The sequence below is a fragment of the Coregonus clupeaformis genome, chromosome 9 (genome assembly GCF_020615455.1).
Source record: "Coregonus clupeaformis isolate EN_2021a chromosome 9, ASM2061545v1, whole genome shotgun sequence".
Classification (NCBI taxonomy): Eukaryota; Metazoa; Chordata; class Actinopteri; order Salmoniformes; family Salmonidae; genus Coregonus; species Coregonus clupeaformis.
Genome location: NC_059200.1, coordinates 23,015,547 through 23,028,487, shown reverse-complemented (window position 1 = coordinate 23,028,487; position 12,941 = coordinate 23,015,547). Strand labels below are relative to the sequence as shown.

The 12,941-nt window shown below is 42.1% G+C and overlaps 1 protein-coding gene across 4 annotated transcripts in view; it reads left to right on the top strand.

The window, feature by feature from the left end:
* The first annotated feature begins 670 nt into the window (after positions 1–670).
* plpp1a (phospholipid phosphatase 1a) overlaps positions 671–12,941 on the top strand; it is a 29,613-nt gene continuing 17,342 nt past the window's right edge. The window contains exons 1-4 of one of the 4 annotated variants that reach the window (XM_041885534.2): positions 671–922; positions 1,015–1,210; positions 7,543–7,697; positions 12,605–12,888. In XM_041885534.2, coding sequence (XP_041741468.1) covers positions 1,153–1,210; positions 7,543–7,697; positions 12,605–12,888 — 497 coding nt within the window. In that variant the 5' untranslated portion in view covers positions 671–922; positions 1,015–1,152. Of the gene's footprint in view, positions 923–1,014; positions 1,211–7,542; positions 7,698–10,562; positions 10,715–12,604; positions 12,889–12,941 lie in introns of all 4 variants that reach the window. The other 3 variants (XM_041885532.2, XM_041885531.2, XM_041885530.2) reach the window with 3 other exon arrangements.

Below are 12,941 nucleotides of genomic sequence, written 5' to 3'. Positions count from 1 at the left end.
ATAAAATATTTTGATTTGTTTAACACTTTTTTTTTGGTTACTACATGATTCCATATGTGTTATTTCATAGTTTTGATGTCTTCATTATTATTCTACAATGTACAAAATAGTAAAAAATAAAGAAAAACCCTTGAATGAGCAGGTGTTCTAAAACTTTTAACTGGTAGTGTATGTTCCCAAGTATTCCCACGCATAGAGACACGTGATCGTATGCAAATGTGAGCAAGGTTTTAAATGATTATGTTTTGGTCAAACATTATATATGTTTTGGCTTCTTGCGGTCAATTTGCAGAATACAAATGATTTGTAATTGTATTCAGGCCCCCGACCATCCGCTCAAGAACAAATCGGCCCGCGGCTGAATCTAGTTGATGATCCCTGGCCTACAATATTGATGAGATGTCTTGGTAATGTTTATTGATAAAACCAATACAGCTTTTCCAATACAGCTTTTTGTTAGAGGTTTACAAATCATGCTTTGCATTTAGCCTATCAAGCAGCCTGCGTAGGATATTTTCTTCCTGTGTAATACCTGTGTGCCTTTTGCTCATTTAGTTATTAAAGGACCATAATAACATTGCTACTGTAATTGAGAAACGTAACAGCAATTGGAGTTGGCCTAGACTAGGCGGAGCAAAAGGGAAATTAGACGTTTCCGGTGCTGTCATATTGTGCTGGCAGGCAGGCGATAGGCTCTTCTATCGATCCTCGTCGCCAGCTGCCATAACCAAGCCCCACTATGCTCATGGCTCTTTGCGCAGTCCAGTAGGATACAGAGTATACAGACCTCTACGTAATAGCCTTCACCGTCGGTTCTGCCTACTGATATTAAATGATACGGCAAGGACCGTCTAATTTACCGGGCCACGGTCGGCGCCTATGATTAGAATTTCGATGCGCACGACGATTCGATCATTCAAAGGTGAGGATCAGCTCTAACTTTCTGTGTCAAATTACGGCATTTACGCTATCTGTCACCATTATAAAGTTAACGGTTTCTAATGTTATTTTTAGGTAAAGTGTTTAGGTTTAGTCTTATCAGATCTGCGGTTTGCAGATAGGCTTGGCTACGACGCTTTCAAGGATACGACGACAACAGGAAACGTCCAAGGTTCATCTGTGTCAACGAGCTGAGGACGAGAAGCCGTAAAAATGTTCGAGATGAGAGGGATTCCTTTTATTCTGCTTGACGTCGCCTGTCTAATTCTCGGTATGTATCTGCTTGCTATGACTTACTTATTATAATGTTGTTATATTGTAATGAGTTAATATTATTTCCATAATCTTTGACAATCGCTGTCAGGTGTATAGGCTATCGAGGGAGTGGTTATATGTTGCCTATTGGTCAAACGAGGGTGAATCTTTCTTGAAGAAATTGATAATTTGATTATAAGTAGGCTAATAAACAGCAGAACAAGTATTTTGTGACAAAAGCAGTGAAAGCGATTGAGTGCCATATGTCTTAGTGCTGATGATGATGCACTCCGTTGATTGATGTTGAACAGTTAATGTTGCTTGTGAAATTGGTGTTGATACAATGTAATAGATCGGTAACAAATGTAACTCTTGCTTTCTAGAATGATTGTTAAAATTGTATTCCTGCCATAAAGGTAGGAACTATGGCATGAGCCTAGCAGTTGTTTAGATTGCAATAAGTTATAGCCATCCCCCCTATAGTATCTGGCGTCAATCAATTTCATAGGCTATTCAAAACTATCACGGACTGTTTTCCATAGCTGCTAATACAGGACTAGTAAAGGCCCCGTGCACTACTTTTGTAAAAAATTAAATAAAACCTTTTACATGATTAATAATTGTTTTAATTCCGATTTTTCAGGGGGTGGTTTCTATTTCAGGCAGTACTGAATAACCATTAATTTGTGATTTATCCATTGTTGCTTGGAAACTTCATGGCCTTATTGCCATCTATTTATGAATCCTGTATTAGGAGTTTAATATAATTATGAATTATGGAAGTCCTGGATGGGTCATAGATAAGGTATCCCAGAGTGCAGTGCACTAATTTCATTTCCATGTGTGCTGAACATTAGTCTTAACTCTATGGTACTGAAGAGCTGTTAGGCCATCAGCTGATGCAGATGTTTTAAAAGGAAATGTGCTTAGAGAGTAAGACGTTTAGCAATATGAATATAACTGATGTGAGTGCTACTTTTTTCTGTCTAGATTACATCAACTTGGAACTGATTTCGCACTCAGACAGTGTCTCTCTACTAGATAGAGCTTCCTCAGTCATGACATACATGTCTCCTGAGTGGCGCAGTGGTCTAAGGCACTGCATCGCAGTGCTAGCTGTGCCACTAGAGATCCTGGTTCGAATCCAGGCTCTGTCGTAGCCGGCCGTGACCGGGAGACCCATGGGGCGGCGCGCAATTGGCACAGCGTCGTCCAGGGTAGGGGAGGGAATGGCCAGCAGGGATGTAGCTCAGTTGATAGAGCATGGCGTTTGCAACGCCAGAGTTGTGGGTTCGATTCCCACAGGGGGTATGAAAAAAATAATTAAAAAAATAATGTAAGTCGCTCTGGATAAGAGCGTCTGCTAAATTACAAAAATGTAAATACATATGGTTTGGTTTGGGGTGATAGCATGCTAAAAATACAAACCCTTCATCACAAATGTCTAGATGTGCGACTACCGATACCTTCATAAGTGTGGGGTCTATGGTTTTCTCAGAACATATAGTAAACACTAGATATATATATGTGTTAGTCAGTGGTGTAGTGGTGCCTGGAGAAGTGGGTATAATCACATTTTGCCCCAAATATCCCAAACGGCCCACTCGGCGAAGGAAATGTGCCCTGTGTGAAAAATGATATGAGAAACAGTGACATATACTCTGAATGACCTGAAATTATGAATCCCATATTGGTCTTTCACAGTCAGGCCAACCCAAGCTGTACTGTGCTAGTAGGATAATAGTAGGCCTACTATTGAAATTGATCAATGAGGCTGTCAACGGAGTCAGAAATTCACAGGTCTCTGATTTCTTTAATAGAAAAACAACAAAATTGGATGTTCTAAGTCCACAACAATGCTTACACCACATCAGGAAATCACTTTTGAGGTCTGGGAAAAATCTAAGAAATTTTGATTTGAGTGTAGTTACCCTTTAATTCAAGTGCAAAGTGCCAAGCACCTAGCACTGTTTGGTTACCGGTGTTTCTGTAGCCCACATGAGATGGAGTTTGCAAAAAAATGGCCACTTAATTTATGCAAATAATCATGATGTCAATCTACCATGTAGGCTTAGGCTACTTTGTAGCTAGTTGACTTTTAATTTAAAAGTTTTTTGGGAAATCCTTTCCATCTACCAGAAGAAAATTAGGCCTATCCTTAGCATCACTATAGTTTTCCTGTTACTTAATTGTTTCAAACCTGAATGTTTTACTTGATATTAGCCTAAATCCGACCATAGCAATGTTGAGGGAAATATTTTATAAACAGTTCCTCATATGCGCTCTCCTGACTGTTCAACTTTCTTTCATTGTCTAGCAGCCAAATGCATTATCCTAGTCATATTAGCAACCCATGAAAGTTGTTGTAGAGCTCCCCTCTTTCTACATTTCTAATGGCATTTTCCATCTCTGTCCATGAAACTGCTTTCACATGCGGTGTGCATTAGAGAACGTTTTTCCACAAATTATATTTTGTAACATTAGGCCTACCGTCGTGTGCACATTGCTGCGCTTAAAAGGTGAAGAAATAAAAGTTGTTCTTAATGTCAGGGCTGTATAGAGTGTACAGTGAGGGAAAAAAGTATTTGTTCCCCTGCTGATTTTGTACGTTTGCCCACTGACAAAGAAATGATCAGTCTATAATTTTAATGGTAGGTTTATTTGAACAGTGAGAGACAGAATAACAACAACAAAAAATCCAGAAAAACGCATGTCAAAAATGTTATAAATTGATTTGCATTTTAATGAGGGAAATAAGTATTTGAGCCCCTCTCAATCAGAAAGATTTCTGGCTCCCAGGTGTCTTTTATACAGGTAACGAGCTGAGATTAGGAGCACACTCTTAAAGGGAGTGCTCCTAATCTCAGCTTGTTACCTGTATAAAATACACCTGTCCACTGAAGCAATCAATCAATCAGATTCCAAACTCTCCACCATGGCCAAGATCAAAGAGCTCTCCGAGGATGTCAGGGACAAGATTGTAGACCTACACAAGGCTGGAATGGGCTACAAGACCATCGCCAAGCAGCTTGGTGAGAAGGTGACAACAGTTTGTGTTTCTTCCATTTGCGAATAATCGCACCAAGAACTGTCAATCTCCCTCGGCCTGGGGCTCCATGCAAGATCTCACCTCGTGGAGTTGCAATGATCATGAGAACGGTGAGGAATCAGCCCAGAACTACACGGGAGGATCTTGTCAATACTCAAGGCAGCTGGGACCATAGTCACCAAGAAAACAATTGGTAACACACTACGCAGTGAAGGACTGAAATTCTGCAGCGCCCGCAAGGTCCCCCTGCTCAAGAAAGCACATATACAGGCCCGTCTGAAGTTTGCCAATGAACATCTGAATGATTCAGAGGAGAACTGTGTGAAAGTGTTATGGTCAGATGAGACCAAAATCGAGCTCTTTGGCATCAACTCAACTCGCCATGTTTGGAGGAGGAGGAATGCTGCCTATGACCCCAAGAACACCATCCCCACCGTCAAACATGGAGGTGGAAACATTATGCTTTGGGGGTGTTTTTCTGCAAAGGGGACAGGACAACTTCACCGCATCAAAGGGACGATGGACGGGGCCATGTACCGTCAAATCTTGGGTGAGAACCTCCTTCCCTCAGCCAGGGCATTGAAAATGGATGGTGTGGATGGGTATTCCAGCATGACAATGACCCAAAACACACGGCCAAGGCAACAAAGGAGTGGCTCAAGAAGAAGCACATTAAGGTCCTGGAGTGGCCTAGCCATTCTCCAGACCTTAATCCCATAGAAAATCTGTGGAGGGAGCTGAAGGTTCGAGTTGCCAAACGTCAGCCTCGAAACCTTAATGAGTTGGTGAAGATCTGCAAAGAGGAGTGGGACAAAATCCCTCCTGAGATGTGTGCAAACCTGGTGGCCAACTACAAGAAACGTCTGACCTCTGTGATTTCCAACAAGGGTTTTGCCACCAAGTACTAAGTCATGTTTTGCAGAGGGGTCCCTCATTAAAATGCAAATCAATTTATAACATTTTTGACACGCGTTTTTCTTGATTTTTTGGTTGTTATTCTGTCTCTCACTGTTCAAATAAACCTACCATTAAAATTATAGACTGATCATGTCTTTGTCAGTGGGCAAACGTACAAAATCAGCAGGGTATCAAATACTTTTTTCCCTCACTGTATGCAGTACAGCACACCATAGATTTGATTCGATGACAAAGTCCTCATCTCAGGTGCAGATGCGTAAGAATTGGCTGTATGGCAAGCCTCTCTTCAAAGAGTCAGGATGGTAGCTAGATGCATGAACAAGGCTATTTTTGTCCATAGGTTTGATATAAATATGCATCCAAGCCGAACAGAAATATTATCAGAAACATGTTTGGTCATTTTCACAGCTTTTAATTCCCCTAAAACCGGTCAAACTGATGTCATTTGGACATTTTGCACAGAAGATTTTTGCCATTATTGCCGAGTTAGGCCTATTGCATTTTTTAACAATCCTGGTCCTTAAAATGTCTGCTGCGCAAGAGAAGCAGAGATGAGAGAACTTTACCGATGTCAACTAGATTAAAACTTTCATCGATTTATGACATTCTGGTGAGCAATGGTTTATGTGGTCTTCTAGGGCAGTAATGACAGAAGAGATCTTCATGTATCTAATTATAGACAAATTGACTAACAAATAGCCTACCAAAATGTTGGAAATTATAAGCAGAAACATAAAAAAAAGAAATCCCGCACCCTCTGTCAAGCAATCGTTCCGCCTTCTCTGACCGTACAGCTTACTTTCTATCGGCCTATTTGTGGGTTAGGGTCAGGTTGTGAATGGGTTATTAGCAGTTGCGGGCGGGTGTGGGTGAACAAACAGCTGACCAGAGCATCACTAGTGTGTGTGTGTGTGTGTCAGGCTTGCTCACATAACTGAACCCATATGGTTGGCTTTCATTTACTATGCTGGTTGCCAGAAACCCTAATGTGAATATCATGACTGTCCGCTGCATGTCTGTGTGGTGTTCTATCTCTGAACTTTCACAGACACTGACAACAAAGTAACCTAAACATATTACACAGTACAGCAGACCCTTTTAAATGTTTCTGACAGTTGAATGGGATTGAGATAACCAATCACTCCTCCTGTGTGTGTCCTCTTTGGGGGGGGCGGGGAGAGTTGTAGAAAAGGTTAAAGGGATGGTGGGATCTAACTGAAGCAACACACACAACTCATTTGCTTGAGGAGGCTTTGTGAATGAGTACAAGAGTGTTTACATGATTAGTGTGTGAGAAAGTGGAACAGCGAGTGTGTGAGTTTGAGGGTGTAGCGTGACAGTTGAGCAACACAGACCTCCACTCTGGCCCTCAGGGGAAGAGGGGCCTCATGCTTCTGGCTTCAACTTGAACCAGAATGAAAAACACTGTCCTTTTCCCAGCATGTCTTTCCCCAGAAATAACAAAAGGCTGAGCCAGAGAACAGACACATTAAACTCAGACATTGCACGGTCACAACCTATTAGTTATGATACACTATCTACCTATCTTTACAGTTTGGATCCATAGAGTAATGAGCCACTACTCACCAATTACACTACATCACATATTTCCCAAAGAGATTGTACAATCTCACTCAGGAGTCCCCTGTGCTGTGAAAAACTGTCATTACGTTGTCATTACATAATTTACTCCGTCTGGTGATGTCATTGTTGTTGAACTGTTTCTTTTGATGCTTTGTCACTTTAAACCCAGAGATTATGTCATTCAACTGGAGCATTTACTGAAGGGCCTCCCTTAGGAACTCATTCTCATAGAAAGACACTGGTCTGGGACCAGTCTCCTAAACATACCTCTCTGAAACAATCATTCCCTTAGAGTAGGGTTGCAAAATTCTGGTAACTTTCCCAAAACTACCTAGTTTTTCTGAAATCCTGGTTGGAAGATTCCTCGAATTACGAGGGAATAAGCAGGAAATCTGGGAATCCTCCAACCAGGATTTCTGGAGAGAACAAAAAGTGAATGAATAGAAACCAAACACTTTGAGGTCAGCGTAAGAATAGAATTGGGGTGGAATGTGTGAGTTTTTTAAAAAGTAAATTCACTTCCCTGAGTTACTTTTTCCAATTCCACGCCTGGGCAGAGGACAAGAGCGCTAGGTGGGGAGGCATGCCCCGCCTGTACAATTGTAGGGGAAACACTGCTCTGTGTCTGAAGTCTCTGGTTGAATATTAACATCTCAGCATCATTACAAACACATGCTGGTTCTGTAGTAGCACGGTAGACACTGAGGTGGTGTTGCTGTCAATAGTGTCCCTGCTGCAACACATAACAATACTATTGTTACAAAGTTAACCCCTTAACTTCCTCTCTCCATCCACAGTGGGACTGCCCCTGGCAGCCCTTAAATTGGGCCAAATCAAGCCCTATCAGAGGGGCTTTTTCTGTAACGATGACAGCATCAGCTACCCCTTCCACCACAGCACAATCACCTCCAATGTGCTCTACGGTTTGGGCTTCACTTTGCCCATTTGCTCTGTAAGTAAGAATGGAAGAGTTGACAAAACAAAATATTTCTTACATTTGTACTGACCAAATATTGAACAGCTGGCTTAGAGTACATTATAATGACCAATGGACAGCTGTTACTACATATACAGCACTACACAATGACTAACAAACAGGTAACTGTTCGTTCTAAGTTGACAGTTACACTTATTGATACCATACACAAAGTTATTTAGTTAAATGCCTGGTCATGATGCGTATCTTATCTGTAAAGCTTCAACATTAGGGAGGATATCCACTGAGTTTAGGGGTTCAATTCAGCAAGGCCATAACCAGTAAGCAAAACAAATTGATATGATGCCATTTACAACCACATTACAACCATATAAACAGGTTGTAAGGATGTAATTTCAACCAGATTATAACCATATAAACTGATTATAATGATGTGATTTCAACCAGCTTTGCCAACCAGGTAAGTGTTAACTCAAAAAGAGGATGCCCAGTCCACAAAGTGTCCCCATTCCCCTTTCACATATCACACAACCCTGTGGTCAAACTGTTTATTTTGTTACCCTGTTAACTAGGCTGTTCAAACTGGATTTAGAACATATCACTTATTCTGACTTTGGCCATAGATGCAATCATAAATCATTGATCCTACCATTTATTTTTTAACAGTAATTAGATTAGATTACATTTCGACATGTCTGTTATTGAGCGTTGAATGTAGAGATGTTATTGAAACTTGAGGGTCCTGTTGATAGGCTTTGGAACAAACACAGGCTACTTTCTCTGTCCAAAAATAACTGGAATAGTTTCCTGGAACACTGATTTGACTAGGTTGATAGATTCTATTTGAAGAATGACAGAGACAGAAGTGTTGGCCCACTGTGTTCCCTTTGTGTGTTTGTGTTACTTAGGAAAGCATGTGTCCACTACTAGCTATTGTGGCCTATCCAGTGTTGAGGTCAGAAGTTCAGCCGGTGTGCGTGTAGTGTTGGTGACTGATCCCTCTTCCTGGCCTTCACTGTGATGAAAACCTTAAATCCCCTCCTACACACACACTCACTGACTCACACACACACACTAGACTTTTGTTTTTCATAAACTATGTCTATTCCATTATAGTTCACTGGAGTGCCATACACAACACTGCTGTTACATCTTTTTAACTATCTCAACTCCAGTCTATTCATGGTTTAAACGGATTTATTTCTCCATACATCAACATGTCGCGTGGCAACCTTTCAAACTGTGGTGCTTCACAATGCAGCTTTCACAGAATAAAGAAAAGGGGTGTGGCTAGCGAGAGTGAATCTGTCACCTGAGTTTCTCCTCTCAGTCCTTGACAGCCAGACTGTGCTGGGGTCCTTTTTGATGTCAGCAGTATGATCTAACCATGATTATGTCAACAAATACAACCCCTTTATTCAGCTATGGAGAAGATTTGCATACTAATGTGAACTAATCTCAACCTTTTTACGCATCCAGTTTCTACTTTCCTTGGGTCAATGTGTGTCATAGAGCTTGCAGTGTGCGATTTGATGTTTTACTAACTACGGTTTTGTGTTTACTGCTAATTACTAATGATTGCTTCCACAGCACGTTTAAAGTATACAGTTTCCCTACTGTATGTAGTAGTGTGAAACTCTATTTTGAAGTTTCTAATGTAACTAACATGTGAATCTTCCTGAAAAAGCATTCCACAGAGTTATTTCCAACATGATAACCCACTGTGCTTTAAGGAACCCAGGGAAAGAGAGAGGAACAGTGAGAGAGAGATTTCACTTGCTTTGGCAATGTAAACATATGTTTCCATGCCAATAAAGCCCCTTGAATTGAATTGAGAGCAGAAAGAGGGCAGAGCAGAGAGAGAGCAGAGAGAGGAGAGAGGGCAGAGAGAGGGCAGAGAGATCAGAGAGGGGAGAGGGGGCAGAGAGATCAGAGAGGGCAGAGAGGGGAGAGGGGGCAGAGAGAGGAAACAGAGCAGAGAGAGGAGAGAGAGCGGAGAGGGCAGAGAGGGAAGGGATAGAAGAGAGAAGAGAGTGCAGAGAGGATAGAGAGCAGCGAGGGCAGAGAGAGGAGAGAGCAGAGAGATCCGAGAGAGGAGAGAGCAGAGAGGAGAGAGAGGGCAGAGGAGGGCAGAGAGAGGAGGGCAGAGAGGGAAGGGAGAGCAGAGAGGGCAGGGAGAGGAGAGGGCAGAGGGGATAGAGAGCAGAGAGAGGAGAGAGAACAGAGAGGGCAGAGAGAAAGAGCAGAGAGGAGAGATCGGAGAGAGATCAGAGAGAGCGGAGGAAGATCAGAGGGCAGAGAGAGCAGAGAGATCAGAGAGAGGGCAGAGAGGGCAGAGAGAGCAGAGAGGAGAGAGAGCACTATTGTGGGTCGTTGTGGAATGGACATCTAGGCCTACTTGTGGATTGCATGTCCACTGCACTGTGCACTCAAGCACGAAACAGCTTCTCTTCACCAGGGGAGCAAGTAGTGTTTGTTCCCATGAGAACTCTCTTTAGCCACCATTGTTGTTGCTTTTTTCCCTCCTGTTCCTGACAGCCTGCGATGTTTAAAATGTCTACTTAGATATAATAAATGCCACTTAGCAGATTATTTTATCCAAAGTGACTTACAGTCATGCGTACACACATTTTACATATGGGTGGCCACGGGATTCAAACCCATAACCCTGGCGATGCAAGATCCATGCTCTACCAACTGAGCCATAGAGGACCACTACAGTATATGTCTTGACTTTCCTCTCTGAATGTTCTCTTCCGCTCAGTGTTAGACGGGTGTGCGCAGTGCAGTGGATCTATATGGATGTTAAGGAAGGTGTTTACAGCCCGCTCTCCTAACCTACTCCTCCTGTTCTGTTCTCTTTCATTTGCTTTTTGCTAGCTGGACTCCCATTTGCAATACTCACACCACTACACAATCCCTTCAAACGGGGATTTTTCTGTAACGATGATTCAATCAAGTACCCTCTTAAAGAAGACACCATATCCTATGAGTTGTTAGGTGGAGTTATGATACCCGTCACAGTACTCACTGTAAGTGCACCTGTTTTATGTTCACTAGTTAACTCATCTCTCTCTCTCTTCCCTTCCTACTCTTAGTGCTCAACATTCATTTAGGCTAAACATGCATACTTGTACAAATGTCTAGTTTAACTGCAATCATTCATTGTATTGTCTAATAATAACACTGTCTGTATGAAAAATAACAAAACATCAACCAAACAAACAGAGTTGTAAGAACTTCCTATTTTCCTCAAAGTATCACGAGAACTGAAAAACCAAACCAAACCCCAACCCCTGTTAGTTACTTCTCTATGTACTCACAGACCAGAAATGTATCAGACCATGGTGGTTGACCTTTAAAGTCTCTGAAACAAAAGGCCTCTCCATAAGCCTACTCATAGTCTCCATCTCCCGCTTGACTCTTGGCCAGTATTCCACTGACCGTCTTAGTAAATATCCTTGACAGTTTCTATAGTCAAACTCAAAGCACAGAGGCCTGTATTCATAAAGCGTCTCAGAGTAGGAGTGCTGATCCAGGATCAGATCCCCCCCTGTCCACATAATATTATTCATAAAAACAAAACTGATCCTATATCATCACTCCTACTCTGAGATGAGGCACTTTAGGAGCCTTGTTGTGGCTGTTATCAAGTCTTACAAAGGGCTTTTGCAGCATTCACATTCCAAAAAGACGTTTTTGTTCCAATACATTTACATAAATTCACCTCCCATGGTCCGCACACATTTCCAGTCAGTCAGTGTAATTGTACTCTGCAAGTAGAAACCCACACACCGGATGGAACTCATTTACGCGTCGTGAATTACCCTTGATGTTTGAACAGTTGGGCTTCAACAGAAACCGTTATCAGGACATACCACCCCCTTGAGAGTGTAGAGTACAGCAGTAAGCGTATGTTCATATTGTAGTCGTAGGCCTATTTCCAGATAGGGGAATGTAAATACACTTCCAGATAACTTCTCATGCTTCCAGGTAGAGATGTGAGCCAGACAGTTGTCCACAATAACCACATCCACTTATTTACTAGAACACAACATTTAAAAAAAGACCCCCTTCCCCAACCCACCCACAATGTTTCCATGACGTATGTTTATTGCACTCAACATGATCTCAAAATCGTTTCTACCGTTGACACACATCTGACCACAAATTGCTAAATCTTCTAAAGTAACAGGTTAAGTTTGACCACTCAGGTTTGACTCAGAAGCTGCATTGTGATGCACCAGTGTGTTTGTTTTCCCTTTTCAAAAAGGTCTTTACTCATTTGACTTTACACACATTTCTCAGTGGACATCCTTGTTAGGCCTTTATAGTCACTCAGATGGACATTCCTCTAAAATGCCAGGGTCTATTTTACTTAAAGGGCCAGTGCAGTCAAAAACGTGATTTTGCTGTGTTTTATATACATTTCCACACTGAGGTTGGAATAATTATGTGAAATTGTAAAAATTATAATGCCCTTTTAGTGTAAGAGCTGTTTGAAAAGACCACCTGAAATTTCTGCCAATTTTGGTGGGAGGGGGTTTTGGCCTTCCATGGTGACATCACCATGCAGTAAATGTATTAATAGACCAATAAGAAAGAGTTCCAAACCTCGGCCAACAGCAGCTCATTTTCAGTTTTCCCCTCCCCACTCAAACCACTGAGACAGTCCTAGCAAAATTCTTCCTTGAGAAATTGCTCTTTGCTAAGAAGCTATTTTTGACCATTTTAGCTGCAAACAATCACAGGAAGGTACTCAATTGTTACTCTGAAATGAATTGATATTGAGATGAAAACAGCTGCATTGGACCTTTGAAATTCCTGTAATTTTAGTGACTGACTTGCCAGTTGTAATCCTGTAACTGCAAGCTGTGAGTGACCTAACCTCTGCACCTGTCTACCTCCTCCCTTCCTCACAGATGGTCTTTGGAGAGTGCCTTTCGGTCTATCTCAAACGCATCAAATCAAAGTCCTCTTTCAGCAACATGTATGTGGCCTGTGTTTACAAAGCCATCGGCACATTCGTGTTCGGGGCAGCCATGAGCCAATCGCTCACTGACATCGCCAAGTATTCGATTGGCCGGCTCCGACCCCACTTCCTGGACGTGTGCAAGCCCGACTGGAAGCTGATCAACTGCACGGCCGGCACCTACATAGAGGACTTTACCTGCACAGGGAACGCACGCATGGCCAATGAGGGCAGGTGGGTGTTGTTGAGGGGAAACTGACAGTTGGGCCCAATTCGCTCCCTACCCC